This window comes from Hyperolius riggenbachi, chromosome 2 (genome assembly GCF_040937935.1).
Source record: "Hyperolius riggenbachi isolate aHypRig1 chromosome 2, aHypRig1.pri, whole genome shotgun sequence".
In the NCBI taxonomy this organism is placed as follows: Eukaryota; Metazoa; Chordata; class Amphibia; order Anura; family Hyperoliidae; genus Hyperolius; species Hyperolius riggenbachi.
Genome location: NC_090647.1, coordinates 194,697,004 through 194,712,058, shown reverse-complemented (window position 1 = coordinate 194,712,058; position 15,055 = coordinate 194,697,004). Strand labels below are relative to the sequence as shown.

General features: G+C 43.5%; 1 protein-coding gene across 3 annotated transcripts in view; it reads left to right on the top strand.

The window, feature by feature from the left end:
- UGGT2 (UDP-glucose glycoprotein glucosyltransferase 2) overlaps positions 1 to 15,055 on the top strand; it is a 379,277-nt gene that overhangs the window by 325,865 nt on the left and 38,357 nt on the right. For all 3 annotated transcript variants that reach the window (XM_068267932.1, XM_068267930.1, XM_068267931.1), the window contains one exon: positions 5,466 to 5,564. In XM_068267932.1, the coding sequence (XP_068124033.1) occupies positions 5,466 to 5,564 (99 nt within the window). The remainder of the gene's footprint in view (positions 1 to 5,465; positions 5,565 to 15,055) is intronic.

The following is a 15,055-nucleotide window of genomic DNA, read 5'->3' as shown; positions in this document are numbered from 1 at the left end:
GGCGACAACTAGCTCCCACTGCCATGATAGATAATAAATAAAAGAACAGAAAACCCTCATAAACATACTACCTTTCAGCTTACACACTTATTTCTAAACAGGAGACCTGCCATATGGAAGTTGGTATACAGCCTCAATTACAAGGTTACTACAGTCATACAAACATCAGATTATCGACTTCTCATAACTAGCATAATTCATTAGGGATCCAGCATACAAGAAAGTTCAGTTTTATCATTAAGTCCCAAAGGGCCCATTGCCTCCGTTCTCAATATTAATCTTGTTTCCTTCTTCAACAATAGTCTTTCCCTATCTCCCCCTCTTTGGGGTATATCTTGTTTCTCTAAGGCTGCAAATCTCATGTTAAATCTCTCAGTACCATGTTCCTCCCTCATGTGCTCAATCAATCGTGTACAACATTTTCCCGATTTTATGGAGCCACTATGCTCCCCAAATCTCCTCTTCATCGGTCTAGTTGTCTGCCCGATATATACCGTAAAAGCGATTGCTGGGACATACCACAACGTACACAACAAATTCGGTTTGGCATGTACAAAATTATTTAACCTGTATCAATTCCTTGCCCACTCTAATATTTTTCTGAGTGATCAACCTCTGACACCATTTGCAACGACCACACTTATAGTTTCCAGAGGGTAAAGTGGCACTCAGCCAATCCTTATTGTTGGGCGAGATAAACTCTCTGCTGGTCAGTATGCTACCTAAAGACTAAAGGCCACCCTGGGAGCCATCTGTGCGATTGACACCAGATCCGGGTCTCTCACGATCATCGCCCAATTTGAATGTATGGCCTTCCTAATCCGGTCGGCCATGGAAGAATAATCAAATGTGAACGTCGTTCTCCTGGCGCTTCCATCATCCCTTTTCTTTGGAGTTAATAAGGTACTCCTTGCCTGTTTCTTGGCTCTAGATCTGGATCTTTTAAGGAGGTCAGGATTGTAGCCCCTTCTTTGAAACCTAGCAGTGAGTTCATCAGCCTGCATCTCAAAGTCACAATCTCTGCTGTTATTGCGCCTTAACCTTAAATATTGTCCATAGGGGATAGCTTCTATAACCGATCTTGGATGAAAACTCTGCTCATGCAAAATGGAATTTGTGGCAGTGCTTTTTCTGTAACCTTTGGTAATCAATCGGTCACCTTCGATTACAAGCTTAACATCCAAGAAGGCTATTTCTCGCTGATTAGTTTCCGAGGTGAATTGCATGTTTACCTTGTTAATATTCAGATATTGCATGAATTCTGCAAACTCCCCTTCGGTCCCAGACCACACCACCAGGACATCGTCCATGTACCTGGACCATTGTCTGACGCGCTCCCGGAATGGATTCTGATCCGAGAGCATGGCAGACTCCTTCCACGCCTACAGAAATAGGTTTGCATAGGAGCATGCCACAGGGGTCCCCATGGCCGTCCCAGACACCTGGTGGTACCAGCTGCGATCAAACAAAAACGTGTTATGCATCAAAACAAATTGGAGACATTCGAGAATGTACTCCACATATCTTACATCCTTATTGGTGCGTAGCAGATATAGTCTGACCGCAGCCACGCCTAAATCGTGTGGGATCCAGCTGTACAGACTAACCACATCGATCGTGGCCAGTCTGTCACCGGGGACCCATGTGGCACGCTCTACCAGCTGCAACACCTCGAGAATGTCCTTAAGGTAGGACGGTACTCCCTCCAAAAGGGGGCACAGGAGGTGGTCCATGTACCTGGACAATCTCTCCGTGAGAGACCCACAGCCTGAGACTATGGGTCGTCCCGGCGGTGAGGTCAGGGACTTGTGAATTTTAGGTATGTGGTACCAGACCAGGCGCCGTGGATAGAGTGGGAGCAGATCAGTGGCCAACTTATTAGAGAGAAAACCTTCTTCTACCCCCTTTCGTAGCAGGGTGCGAAGTTAGTTTTGGTATCGCGTGGTGGGGTCAGAGGGCAGTGGGCATTAAAATTCTCTATCTCCGAGTTGTCTCATAGCCTCGTTGCTATACTGTGTATTAGACATAATCACAAGGTTGCCCCCTTTGTCTGCCTTTCTGAGCACCACTTCGCGATTGTTCCTAAGCCACCTCAAGGCTCTCCTCTCTTCCACCGTTAGATTGGACTCTGCGGTGTTGTAAATCTCCGCCTTCATATCTCAGAGTGTACACTCAAAAAAATGCTCCAATGTGAAACCTGGAACGTTGGGGAAAGGTTGTAACGACCTACATGCCCTAAATTAACTGATATCTCCCAAACGTAAAGTTTTAGGGTCAATCACATCAATATCATTTTCTTGAACAGTCTCTGTTAACAGTTCTTCAAGTACCTGTAAAATCTCCTTATGAGTCGGGTTCAACTGCACACAGGGGAAAAAAACCCAAAGCGCTAGTGTCACTATCCCCTATCATTTGAGTGAGAGAGTGAGGAAACTCGGGGTTAGATAATAGCCCCTCAATTTGTGCCTGCAGGGGGTTCGGGCACTGCCGATCCGTTCCTGTATTGGCATTAAGTATCACTGGGGCGGTCAAGATAGTCTGTAGCTTTTTGTCATTTTTGGATCAGAATCCATTCCGGGGGCGCGTCAGACAATGGTCCAGGTACGTGGACGATGTCCTGGTGGTGTGGTCTGGGACCGAAGGGAAGTTTGCAGAATTCATGCAATATCTGAATATTAACAAGGTAAACATGCAATTCACCTTGGAAATTAATGAGCAATAATTAGCCTTCTTGGATGTTAAGCTCGTAATCGAAGGTGACCGATTGATTACCAAAGGTTACAGAAAAAGCACTGCCACAAATTCCATTTTGCATGCGCAGAGTTTTCATCCAAGATCAGTTATAGAAGCTATCCCCTATGGACAATATTTAAGGTTAAGGCGCAATAACAGCAGAGATTGTGACTTTGAGATGCAGGCTGATGAACTCACTGCTAGGTTTCAAAGAAGGGGCTACAATCCTGACCTCCTTAAAAGATCCAGATCTAGAGCCAAGAAACCGGCAAGGAGTACCTTACTAACTCCAAAGAAAAGGGATGACGGAAGCGCTGGGAGAATGACGCTCACGTTTGATTATTCTTTCATGGCCGACCGGATTAGGAAGGCCATACACTCAAATTGGGCGATGATCGTGAGAGATCCGGATCTGGTGTCGATCGCACAGACGGCTCCCAGGGTGGCCTTTAGACTTTAGGTAGCATACTGACCAGCAGTGAGTTTATCTCGCCCAGTAATAAGGATTGGCTGAGTGCCATCTGTCAACCAGTATCTCTACAACTACAGTGAAAGGACGTGGTCTGGGGAGATGGGGATTTTCTGGCCAAAGTACTGGACACTCATGCGAAATGCCTGCAGGCTCATGCGGCGCTTGAGGAGGTGACAAACATGGTGAGTCGCAGTGAAGGCGCCATCAGCGACTTGATCCCATATACTTTCTTCCTGGAGCGTGCCGTGTGTGGAGTGGTGGATCAAGCTGTGGAGGAGCGTGAACAGGAACAGGAGGAAGAGTTGTGGGATCAATTCTCAGTAGAACCAGATGTTTCCTACAGATGCTTATAAGGTTATTTAGGATGGTCAATGGTATGCTAATAATTCTGAGTTGAAGTGAATTTATGCTAATTTTATTCAAATGTATGCAGCTTTGAAAACAGCCAATCAAATGCAGCAGCTGTGTTGTGCAGGAATGGCCTACTTAACATATTTCAAAAGTACTGATGACATTATTTCAGAATATATTCATTAACTTTTGTTTAACTTTCTTTTCTTTCTTGCTTTCTTGAATCTGAGAAAATATATTTGGTCAGAAAACACTATTTTTAGCTAGACATCATAAAAGGAGAAATCATTAAAGTGTATTGATTAGTTCTTTTGCTTCATGCTGAGAAAGTTAAAAGGAAAAATATGCTTATACACATTTGATTTTTATCATGCTCTGTAAAACAGTGGAAGCAAAATAGTGGATATGCAATCAAAACGGAGTATTAAATACATGGTACGAGCAACGCTAAGGTACTCCCTATTGTTGAAACTGGCTGTACTTGAAGCACCCTGAATGGGAGATCAGGCCATACCCCAGGCTTCTGGAGTCAGTCTGACAATTCAGTGTGTCCTGTAGCACTCATCTGCACCAGAATGCAGCATTTTAAGGGCACCTGTACAGGGACTCTGAAAATATAAACACGCATGCCAGCTTTTACCTTTGCTAATGATAAGTGGATTTGCATACAAATTGCATCAATGAGGCAATGAAGTATGTTATACATAATTGTTGTATGAACAGTCAATACCAAAACGTCCCTTTGGGATGAAGTTGCATACTGCTATAGGGCTTGAAGATGTGAGCCTAAGTATCTAAACCTTGAAGATGTGAGCCTAAGTATCTAAACACAAATTGACATATATCTGTCACTTGGGCAAAATTAGGCATACATTCAACTACAGAGTATATTACAGACATGTAGGGTATACATCAAAAAAGCATGTGATCCAAGCCAGCAACAATACTCCACCTGCGGAAGCATAACCCTAGCATTAACAACGCTGTTTCAGGGTTCTTCCTCTTTTGTAAAGATATATCAAGTAGGTACCATCGGGAGAGTGGCGTCCAAGGGGGTTCTGGTAAAGTCCATGACTAGCAGCTATCTTTATATACACTGTCTAGGAGCGGCTGGGCCCACCCCATATTTTGCATGCCTAGTTATGATCATGTTGCACCGATTGCAAGTGTAACCATGAGTGGTGGCAAAATGGGAGGCTGCTGACAGATACATTTAACCCTGTTAATCTGCACTGTAGTTGTGCTTTACGTGCCTTACAGAGTGCAGTGAACCATGATAAAATAAGTCAGAGCTGCTGCACCAGCCAGCTTTGGTCACAGCATTGTTTAGCATGTGCATGAGTGCTGTTGCAAATCCTAACATAGTTAAGTGGATCTGAATCATGATAGCTGTCATGCTCTATCTATGCCTTTCAGAGTTCAACAAGCACATCTCCAACCTGACACAGGCTGTCTTAAATGCCCATGTGCACATACCCATACAGTTGTAACCTATTGGTACAAAGGACATATTATACAGTAGTAGCATTATACCCATAACTATTTACATTAATGGCTGTGTTTCACAGGGTATCCTATAAATTGCTGAAGCCACATAGTTTATTTAAAACAAGATCATACTTCAAATGAAAACAAACGCATAATCATCCATTTTCCGGCAAGCAGCTCATGGCTGTAATCACAGCATGTGGCTATATTGCCAGCAGCAATTAGTAGTGTTGTGTGAGAGGACTGACTTGATAAAACTGAAATGTGTTGGTTCACTCCTTTAGAGCATTTGTTAATTGTTAAAAAAAAAATGTCACAAATCAGTGCTTTTGTCATATCTTTTGTATTTTACAGATATATTAACTACTGCTCAACTCCTGCATTTTTCAATTAGCAGATAACCCAATTGTTTCTCACTCAGCTTTACAGGGGCAGTGGATGCTAACATCAAAGACAAGAAAGCGGATGTGCTCAATATCTTCTCTGTTGCATCAGGACATCTGTATGAGCGTTTTCTCAGGTAATTACAGCAGGGAACAAACTTCCAGTATTGGTGCTTTTATAGAGTCAAGCACTTTGATCATTTGCAAGATGACTTTGAACTTCTCTAATAAACAAATGCAGAAAGCTGAAATATCATTCCTTACTAATGCAGTAAATAGCAGTTGTATGCACATTTGTCTTCTGCTGTTTGCCCTGGATGCCAGAAATTAGCTTTTGTTAGACCGTGGGTGGACAGAGAGGGAGACCAGGGTGCAGACCTGAACCATGGGCTGACTTATGAGGGCAAGAAATTGCCAGAAGAATGTAACGCTTTGAAATCCTCATATCTGGGCTCCAGAGAGAACTATAATTGTAAACACAATCCATCACATCGCCTTAAAGAGAATCTGTACTGTCCGATTTGTACAATAAAAAAAATCCCAATTGAGTCACTGTGATCTCCTGGATCCCTCTTTGCCACTTCCGACGCTCCCCGACGAGATCTTGGCTTTTAATCGCCAGTATTAGGCAGTGTTTACAAACAAGAAAACATTGTGTGTGTGTGTGTGTGTGTGTGTGTGTGTGTGTGTGTGTGTATCATGATGAAAATAAAGTCCTATGGGTGGTTTCAGGCAGGGAGTGTGCAACGAAGATCCGTGCTGCTCTATTCCGAGAGGGGGCAGACACCACACAGCACATTTTCCACCAGATGTCAATGGGAGGAAGTCCAGTCCAAACACATGCTCCAAAGTGGTCAGGTTTATTGGTCAGAGAGGAGGTGATATGTTCTAGTGAATATATTTATTTTATTTTTAGTATTAGCATGTCTTTAAGGGGGGGGGCTTCCATGATTTGGCTAGAAGGAATAGGGCTGCATTGCATACGTGAGCTATGAAGGCATTAGCATTTTTTGATAACTGAGGGATTTGTGGAACAGGGCTACCCATGGGTCTCCTAGTGACAATCGCCGCTGGGAGGCTGATGGTGGAACGGAGCTCTGTCATTGAAGCGGGGATCACGCGCGCCGATGCGTGCGCATCCTCGCTTCAGTGACGGAGCTCCACTGCAAACTCCGCCCCAAGGACTTTACGCCAATCGCCGTTAGGCGGTCCTGGGGCTGGCGCCGCGTCCACGCCCATCGGCGTGACGTGGACGCCTAGAGGTTGTTTTGCTAAAATACCAGTCCACGTCTAGTTGGATTTCAGTTTGATACACTGATGAAAGTACAGGTTTGTGTTTTTTTTTCTTCATAAATGCTAATATTTTAGTAGACATTAACACTATGTTGTATCAGTTTTTTTTTTTTTTTTTTTTTTTGTGGCAAAATGCTTGACATCGAAGTTAGATTTCACACCGTTGTTTTATACTGTGCAGGTTGTTAGCAGAGAATTGGCAAATCTGGTGTTAATATCTTGCAATAACTATCTGAAATTAATATTTTGACACCTTAGCATTACGGTTTTTACTATTTCCAGCAAGGAATGGAAAGCTGTACTGTATAATTCCCAATTTCAAACCATGGTCACAAGATATTTTACCCCATATATCAGAATTCCTGTAAGAAGCTCAAAGTTTTAACTAACATGGGCTGTCATTTCTGACGTGTTTTTGCGTTGTAGGGAAATACAAAATTACTCACATATTCTGAATGGGGCATTAAATAATTCTAGAAATAGCTGTTTTCTTGGATACCATACAAAAATCAGAAATATAAAATGCCTTACATATTCATTAATGGTCAAAGACATTTCTAGCTAGCTTTTATTTTTCTAAGACATTATCTATGTATTGTCTATTTTTTACCTTCTAACTTTGCAGTGGATCGATTTTTTTCCCCTTACTGCTACTGTATTTTTTGGCAAAATTCCTCTTTAAATATGAAAAGAGGACATTATTTAAAAAGAATATTTCAAAGGACAACTAAAGTGAGAAGAATATGGAGGCTGTCATATTTATTTTCATTTAAACAATACCAGTTGCCTGGCAGCCCTTCTGATCTTTTTGGCTGCAGTAGTATCTGCATAACAGAAACAAGCATGCAGCTAATCTTAAATTGGATTTTAGATAACTCTAGTTGGGCTTGGGCTTTTGTTGGGCTTTCAGAAGTATTGTCTTTATGAGTCATCTACCATGAAAGCCACTGAGTTCAAATTGTTAAAGTTTAACCTTGGAGTGTACAGATACACAGAATATGTTGTTTATAAATCAATACGGCCAGTTTCTATTTTGGAATTTTTCTCAGATTTTTCTCCATTAAAATTACCCTTATTTTTAATCTGATATAAAGTTTCCTCTTGCAGCTACACTTAAGTTGGTTTGCTATGGTCCTAGAAAAAAATATTTATAATCTATAGCTTTTCATTTTTTGGTCTTGCACAACTTTTAAAGAACACCTGCACTGACCTAAACTGCAACTGTTTTGGGTGCTTTTACAAGGTGTGTACAGCAGTTCCCAGACCTCCACAATCACAAAAAGTAATTTAATCACCCAATTTGCAGGTGTGTATGGACCATGACTTGGTGATACTGGAGCTTCAATAGCAGAATTGCTTTTTTTAGCCATTTTTCAAAGCATGTTATAGGCAAAAGAAAATGGTATTCAAACATTCATTGTGATATTTGCTATAATTAGGAAAATCATTCCATCTCATTGGTACTGGTTCTGTAGCCTTTAACTTTACTATGCTTGATATCTCCTTCTACATTTCTTTTCAGTCAATCTGTAGTTTTCCATCTCTTGTCTACAGTATGTTCACTGTGCTATACACAACTACTCAAAACACCTGAGCCCTTTTCTCCATTTAGATAAGCTGAGCCACTTATTATGATACTGAAGAAAACCAATCTTAACCTCTTCCGGACCACCTAACGCTGAAAGGCGTCAAAAGCGGTAGGCGGAGATTAGCGGGGATCGCGCGCGCATCCCCACTTGAGTGATGGAGCTCCACTCCGTCAACAGTCTGCCAGTGGCGATCACTGCTAACAGACTGAAGAAAAAAAGAAACGGATGTTTCTTTTGTGTGTACAGCGCTGCGATCTACAGCAGCGCTGTACTAGGGACAGTCGTGTCACTCGGCTGTCCCCTGGAGAGGCTCGGATCACGATCCCCTCTCATAGGCTGATGCCTATGAGAGAGGATCGCCCTGATTGGCTGGTGGTGGGGAGGGGGGAATAAATAAAAAATTAGTAATGTTTAATTAAACAACAACAAATAAATGAGTAAAAAAAGAAAGTGAAGCCTGTAGCAGCGATCAGAGCCCACCAACAGAAAGCTCTGTTGGTGGGCAGAAAAGGTCAAGATGAATGTGGCTCTACAGTGAGCTATTAAAGCTGCAGAGCACTTAAAGCGGATCCGAGATGAAAAACTAACTATAACAAGTAACTTGTCTATATATCTTATCTAAAGTTTACACAGCAAATCTAGCTGCAAACAGCTTTAATAGAATATGATTATTTCTTTCTGTGATACAATGACAGCAGCCATGTTGTTTGTAAACATTACACAGAGGCTGGATTATCTGCATCTTGAGCAAAAAAACCTAATCCCCCTTCTCCTCCCTTCTGCCTCTGAAATCTCTGGCTAGTAATACCTCCCCCTCCTCCTGCCCAGACTGAGCTCCCATGAGCCCTTGCTACTGTCTGAAAGTGCCTTGGCTCTCTGAAAAGCTGTGGGTGTGGCTTGTTTCGTTTATAGGGATTTAGAGTATTAAAACAAAAAGTATTTGGCTTGAGGAATGCCCTATAAACAATAGGAAAGGAACACAATTATGCAACGAGTAAAAGTTCATCTCGGATCCATTTTAATTGTAAAAAATAGCCTGGTCACTGGGGTGGGGTGAGGAGGGGGGGGGGGGGCTGTGGTCCTTAAGTGGTTAACGTACACAGACGGATTAAGAGATCCATAAAATACAATAATGGCTTTCACCTTGTAAGTGGTACCAATAATTATGTCCCTGCCTTTTTTTACTCTGTGTATTATTTATTGCAGCAAAGTCCAAAATCTAAAGCAAAATCTCTGCTCTATGGGCTACCAAATAAAGCTAAGCCTCTGTTCTACAGGGTACCAAATAAAGCAAAGCCTCTGCTCTATGGTTAACCAAATAAAGCAAAGCCTCTGTTCTATGGGTGACCAAATAAAGCAAAGCCTCTGTTCTATGGGTGACCAAATACCGTATATACTCGCAAGCAAGCCGAATTTTTCACCCCCCAAAAGTTGGGGGGTCGGCTTGCTTGCGAGTCATGGGTAGGTGGTGCCCCTCTCCGCTCCCCCCCGCTGCTGTGATGACGGAGGAAATTATAGAGAGCGGTTCCCATAGTAACGGCATCGCCGCTACAGGAAGCCACTCTCTATGGTTTCCTCCGTCATCACAGCAGCGAGGGGCGCGCTGCTGTGAATTAGTTAGTTACCGGAGCAGGACGGGGATAGAGGAAGCGGCGCCGCCTAAGGTAATAGCAGCGGCGGCCACGGGGGGAGCGGGGAGGGGCACTAGCTACCTACCCAACCACCTACCCATACTGGGGCACTATGCTAGCTATACTGGGGCACTATACTAGGGCACTATACTAGCTATACTGAGCACTATACTAGCTAAACTGGGGCACTTCACTAGCTATACTGAGCACTATACTAGCTATACTGAGCACTATACTAGCTATACTGAGCACTATACTAGCTAAACTGGGGCACTTTACTAGCTATACTGAGCACTATACTGACTATACTGGGGCACTATGCTAGCTATACTGGGGCACTATGCTAGCTATCAGGGCCGGCTTTAGGGGGGGGCAAGAGGGGGCAGAGCCCCCTCAAATAGACTTCTTGCCCCCTCAAATATGCTGCTGCTTCCTGGTCCATGGAACGCAGACACATTTCCTCTATCTCCGCTGTGCTGTGTGTAGAGGGCGGAGATAGAGACACTCAGTAGCCTGGTCGGGTATCACATGGGGCCAGGCAGCCAGTGAGAGAGGAGTGAGACACTCTGCTCTCTCACTGGCTGCCCGCCCCATGTGATCCCGGCCAGCCAGCCACAAGTATCTCTGTATCTGAATGAGAAGGATGGGCGCGCTGGGGAGACATGAGAGGAAAAGGCAAGTGATTTATGTCTCCAGTCCCAGCCGCCCAGCTCTCTGCATACACAGGACACAGCCTGTCAGACTGCCTGTGTGCTGCTGATGGACGGCGCTATGTTGTGTATAATGTACGAGTCCCCTGACCTCCCACACTGACCTGAGGACCCTGTGCCCACATCACTGTGATGATTGGTGGGCAGGGGGATACTCTTTTATTAATAACTGATTCCTATCTGCAGCTCAGGGAGCAGGAACAATCTGCACAGAGGTCAGATATACTCTGTGTAATGGCTCACCCCCCTTCTTTTCACTATTCAGTCTCACTGACTGACCTGCCCTCTGCTCTTCTATCTGCTCTGCTCACTTCAGCCTGCATTTTCTTTTAACCCTTTCACTGCCTGTCCTAGCTTCTTAAGCTTTGTGTATCCTAATTTAATCATTTGTAGCTGCTGCTGGTCTCCTATTAAGAATGTCTTAAAGTGTACCAGAGATGATTGACAGTGTTGTATACATACCTGGGGCTTCCTCCAGCCCCATGCGCACAGATCACTCCCACGACGCCGTCCTTTGCTGCCTGCTGCTGCGGTATTGGGTCCCGTTAGTTCTGCCAGTCTACCCAAGGGAAGTGCGCCCTCTACGTATCTCTTCGGTGGTCGCTGGAGAGATACGTAAAGAGCGCAGTTCCTCTTGCGCAGACTGGCTGAACTAACGGGACCCAATACCGCAGCAGCAGGCAGCAGAGGACGGCGGCGTGGGAGCGATCTGTGTGCATGGGGCTGGAGGAAGACCTGGGTATGTATAAAACAGTATCAATCATCTTTGGTTTCCTTTAAGGGTGCCATACATCAGCAACTTGGCAGTGTATTTTTGGTGAAATGCTGTCAGATCACATATATTTTTGGGGGATGCACTACAGCAGAGCTCAAACTATCCCAGCAGACCTTTAACACCACTGCTAAAGTCATGTATATTTGGCCCCACCCATGACCACACCCACGGTCTGCTGCATGACCACGCCCATTTTTGGGCGCGCCGCGCTACGCGCGGCGCAGGGGTTTTTTATGCCCCCTGCAAATTTCTGGCTGCCCCCTTATATGTGCCTGTCTAGAACCGGCCCTGCTAGCTATACTGGGGCACTATGCTAGCTATACTGAGCACTATACTAGCTAAACTGAGCACTATACTAGCTAAACTGAGCACTATACTAGCTAAACTGGGGCACTTCACTAGCTATACTGAGCACTATACTGAGCACTATACTAGCTATACTGAGCACTATACTAGCTAAACTGGGGCACTTTACTAGCTATACTGAGCACTATACTAGCTATACTGGGCACTGTACTAGCGATACTGGGCACTATACTAGCTATACTGGGACACACTAGGGGAATAAGGCGGCCAGCATTTCCTACCCCCGGCTTATATGGGGGTCAATCATTTTTCCCTGTTTTTTCAGGTGAAAGTTGGGGGGTCTGCTTACATGCGGGTCGGCTTGCTTGCGAGTATATACGGTAAAGCAAAGCCTCTGTTCTATGGGTGACCAAATAAAGCAAAGCCTCTGTTCTATGGGTGACCAAATAAAGCAAAGCCTCTGTTCTATGGGTGACCAAATAAAGCAAAGCCTCGGTTCTATGGGCGACCAAATAAAGCAAAGCCTCAGTTCTATGGGCGACCAAATAAAGCAAAGCCTCAGTTCTATGGGCGACCAAATAAAGCAAAGCCTCAGTTCTATGGGCGACCAAATAAAGCAAAGACTCAGTTCTATGGGTGACCAAATAAAGCAAGCCTCAGTTCTATGGGCGACCAAATAAAGCAAGCCTCAGTTCTATGGGCGACCAAATAAAGCAAAGCCTCAGTTCTATGGGCGACCAAATAAAGCAAAGCCTCAGTTCTATGGGCGACCAAATAAAGCAAAGCCTCAGTTCTATGGGCGACCAAATAAAGCAAAGCCTCGATTCTATGGCTGACCAAATAAAGCAAAGCATCTGTTCTATGGGCGACCAAATAAAGCAATGCCTCAGTTCTATGGGCGACCAAATAAAGCAAAGTCTCAGTTCTATGGGCGACCAAATAAAGCAAAGCCTCAGTTCTATGGGTGACCAAATAAAGCAAAGCCTCAGTTCTATGGGTGACCAAATAAAGCAAGCCTCAGTTCTATGGGTGACCAAATAAAGCAAAGCCTCTGTTCTATGAGTGACCAAATAAAGCAAAGCCTCGGTTCTATGGGCGACCAAATAGAGCAAAGCCTCAGTTCTATGGGCGACCAAATAAAGCAAAGCCTCAGTTCTATGGGCGACCAAATAAAGCAAAGACTCAGTTCTATGGGTGACCAAATAAAGCAAGCCTCAGTTCTATGGGCGACCAAATAAAGCAAAGCCTCAGTTCTATGGGCGACCAAACAAAGCAAAGCCTCAGTTCTATGGGCGACCAAATAAAGCAAAGCCTCAGTTCTATGGGCGACCAAATAAAGCAAAGCCTCAGTTCTATGGGTGACCAAATAAAGCAAAGCCTCAGTTCTATGGGCGACCAAATAAAGCAAAGCCTCAGTTCTATGGGCGACAAAATAAAGCAAAGCCTCGGTTCTATGGGTGACCAAATAAAGCAAAGCATCTGTTCTATGGGCGACCAAATAAAGCAAAGCCTCAGTTCTATGGGCGACCAAATAAAGCAAAGCCTCAGTTCTATGGGCGACCAAATAAGGCAAAGCCTCAGTTCTATGGGCAACCAAATAAAGCAAAGCCTCAGTTCTATGGGTGACCAAATAAAGCAAAGCCTCAGTTCTATGGGTGACCAAATAAAGCAAGCCTCAGTTCTATGGGCGACCAAATAAAGCAAAGCCTCAGTTCTATAGGCGACCAAATAAAGCAAAGCCTCAGTTCTATGGGCGACCAAATAAAGCAAAGCCTCAGTTCTATGGGCGACCAAATAAAGCAAAGCCTCAGTTCTATGGGCGACCAAATAAAGCAAAGCCTCAGTTCTATGGGCGACCAAATAAAGCAAAGCCTCAGTTCTATGGGCGACCAAATAAAGCAAAGCCTCAGTTCTATGGGCGACCAAATAAAGCAAAGCCTCAGTTCTATGGGCGACCAAATAAAGCAAAGCCTCAGTTCTATGGGCGACCAAATAAAGCAAAGCCTCAGTTCTATGGGTGACCAAATAAAGCAAAGCCTCAGTTCTATGGGCGACCAAATAAAGCAAAGCCTCAGTTCTATGGGCGACCAAATAAAGCAAAGCCTCAGTTCTATAGGTGACCAAATAAAGCAAAGCCTCAGTTCTATGGGTGACCAAATAAAGCAAAGCATTTGTCCTATTGGCTAACAAATAAACCAAAGCCTCTGTTCTATGGTTGACCAAATAAAGCAAAGCCTCTGTCCTATGGGCAACCAAATAAAGCAAAGCTAATTTAGTTATCTCAACTTATTTAAAAGAAAATGGACTTTATTTTGGGAAAGGGGGGGGGGACTATTTCTGTGAGTCACGTCTTTAGCTGTGAAAAAGTGTGCAAGAATGAGACCTAGTCTACAATCAAAATCACTGTATTAGTTCAACAATAATTGGCTTTTAGATACAGTGCATCCAGAAAGAGTTCACAGTGCATCGCTTTTTACCAATCATGCTATGTTACATAGCATAGCATGTATTAAATCCATTTTTTTCTCAGAATCCTACACACAACATCCCATAATGACAATGTGAAAACAAAAGTTTACTTGAAGTTTTGTCAAATTTATTAAAAATAAAAAAACTATTTACTAAGCACATGTTCATAAGTACTCACAGCCTTTGTGGCTGTAATTGCTGCCAAAGGTGCATCAACAAAGCAATGAGCAAAGGCTGTGAGTACTTATGTACATGTGATGTCTCCATTTTTTTATTTATTTATTTAATAAATTTGCCAAAACCTAAGTAAACTTTTTTTCTTGTCATTATGGGGCGTTGTGTATAGAGTTCTTAGGAAAAAAATGAATTGAATCCATTTTGAAATAAGTGATACTTTCCAGATGCACTGGCAGTTACTGTATGTAGTAACAATTACAGTATGATGAGCAAAAAAAATTTCCATAGTGTAACATTTGGAATGCAGAGATTGGAATTACCAAATCAAGACATGCTAGTTGATCAATTTAACCTGCAGTTGTTGTATTAACCTTCTTAGCGGTAACCAGCTCGGGAGAGAAATCCACAGCTCAGGGCAGTAATTCAGAAATGGATCCATCGGAGGAGTGGAATGTGCAGGGCTTCTGCAGATCTATCAATTGGTATGATTTTTAGGGTCTGAAAGCTTGGGGGAAAAAAGTGCACCGCTTTTGGGGAAAAAATCTGGAAATAATCATACCGTAGGAAGGTTAATTATTCAGGTGAAGATAATGAGCAGGAGAATTTTCACTGGTCTCTACTAAGATAGAAACAGGACAATTAGATAACTCTATTACTCCACATAAGGTAACATAATGT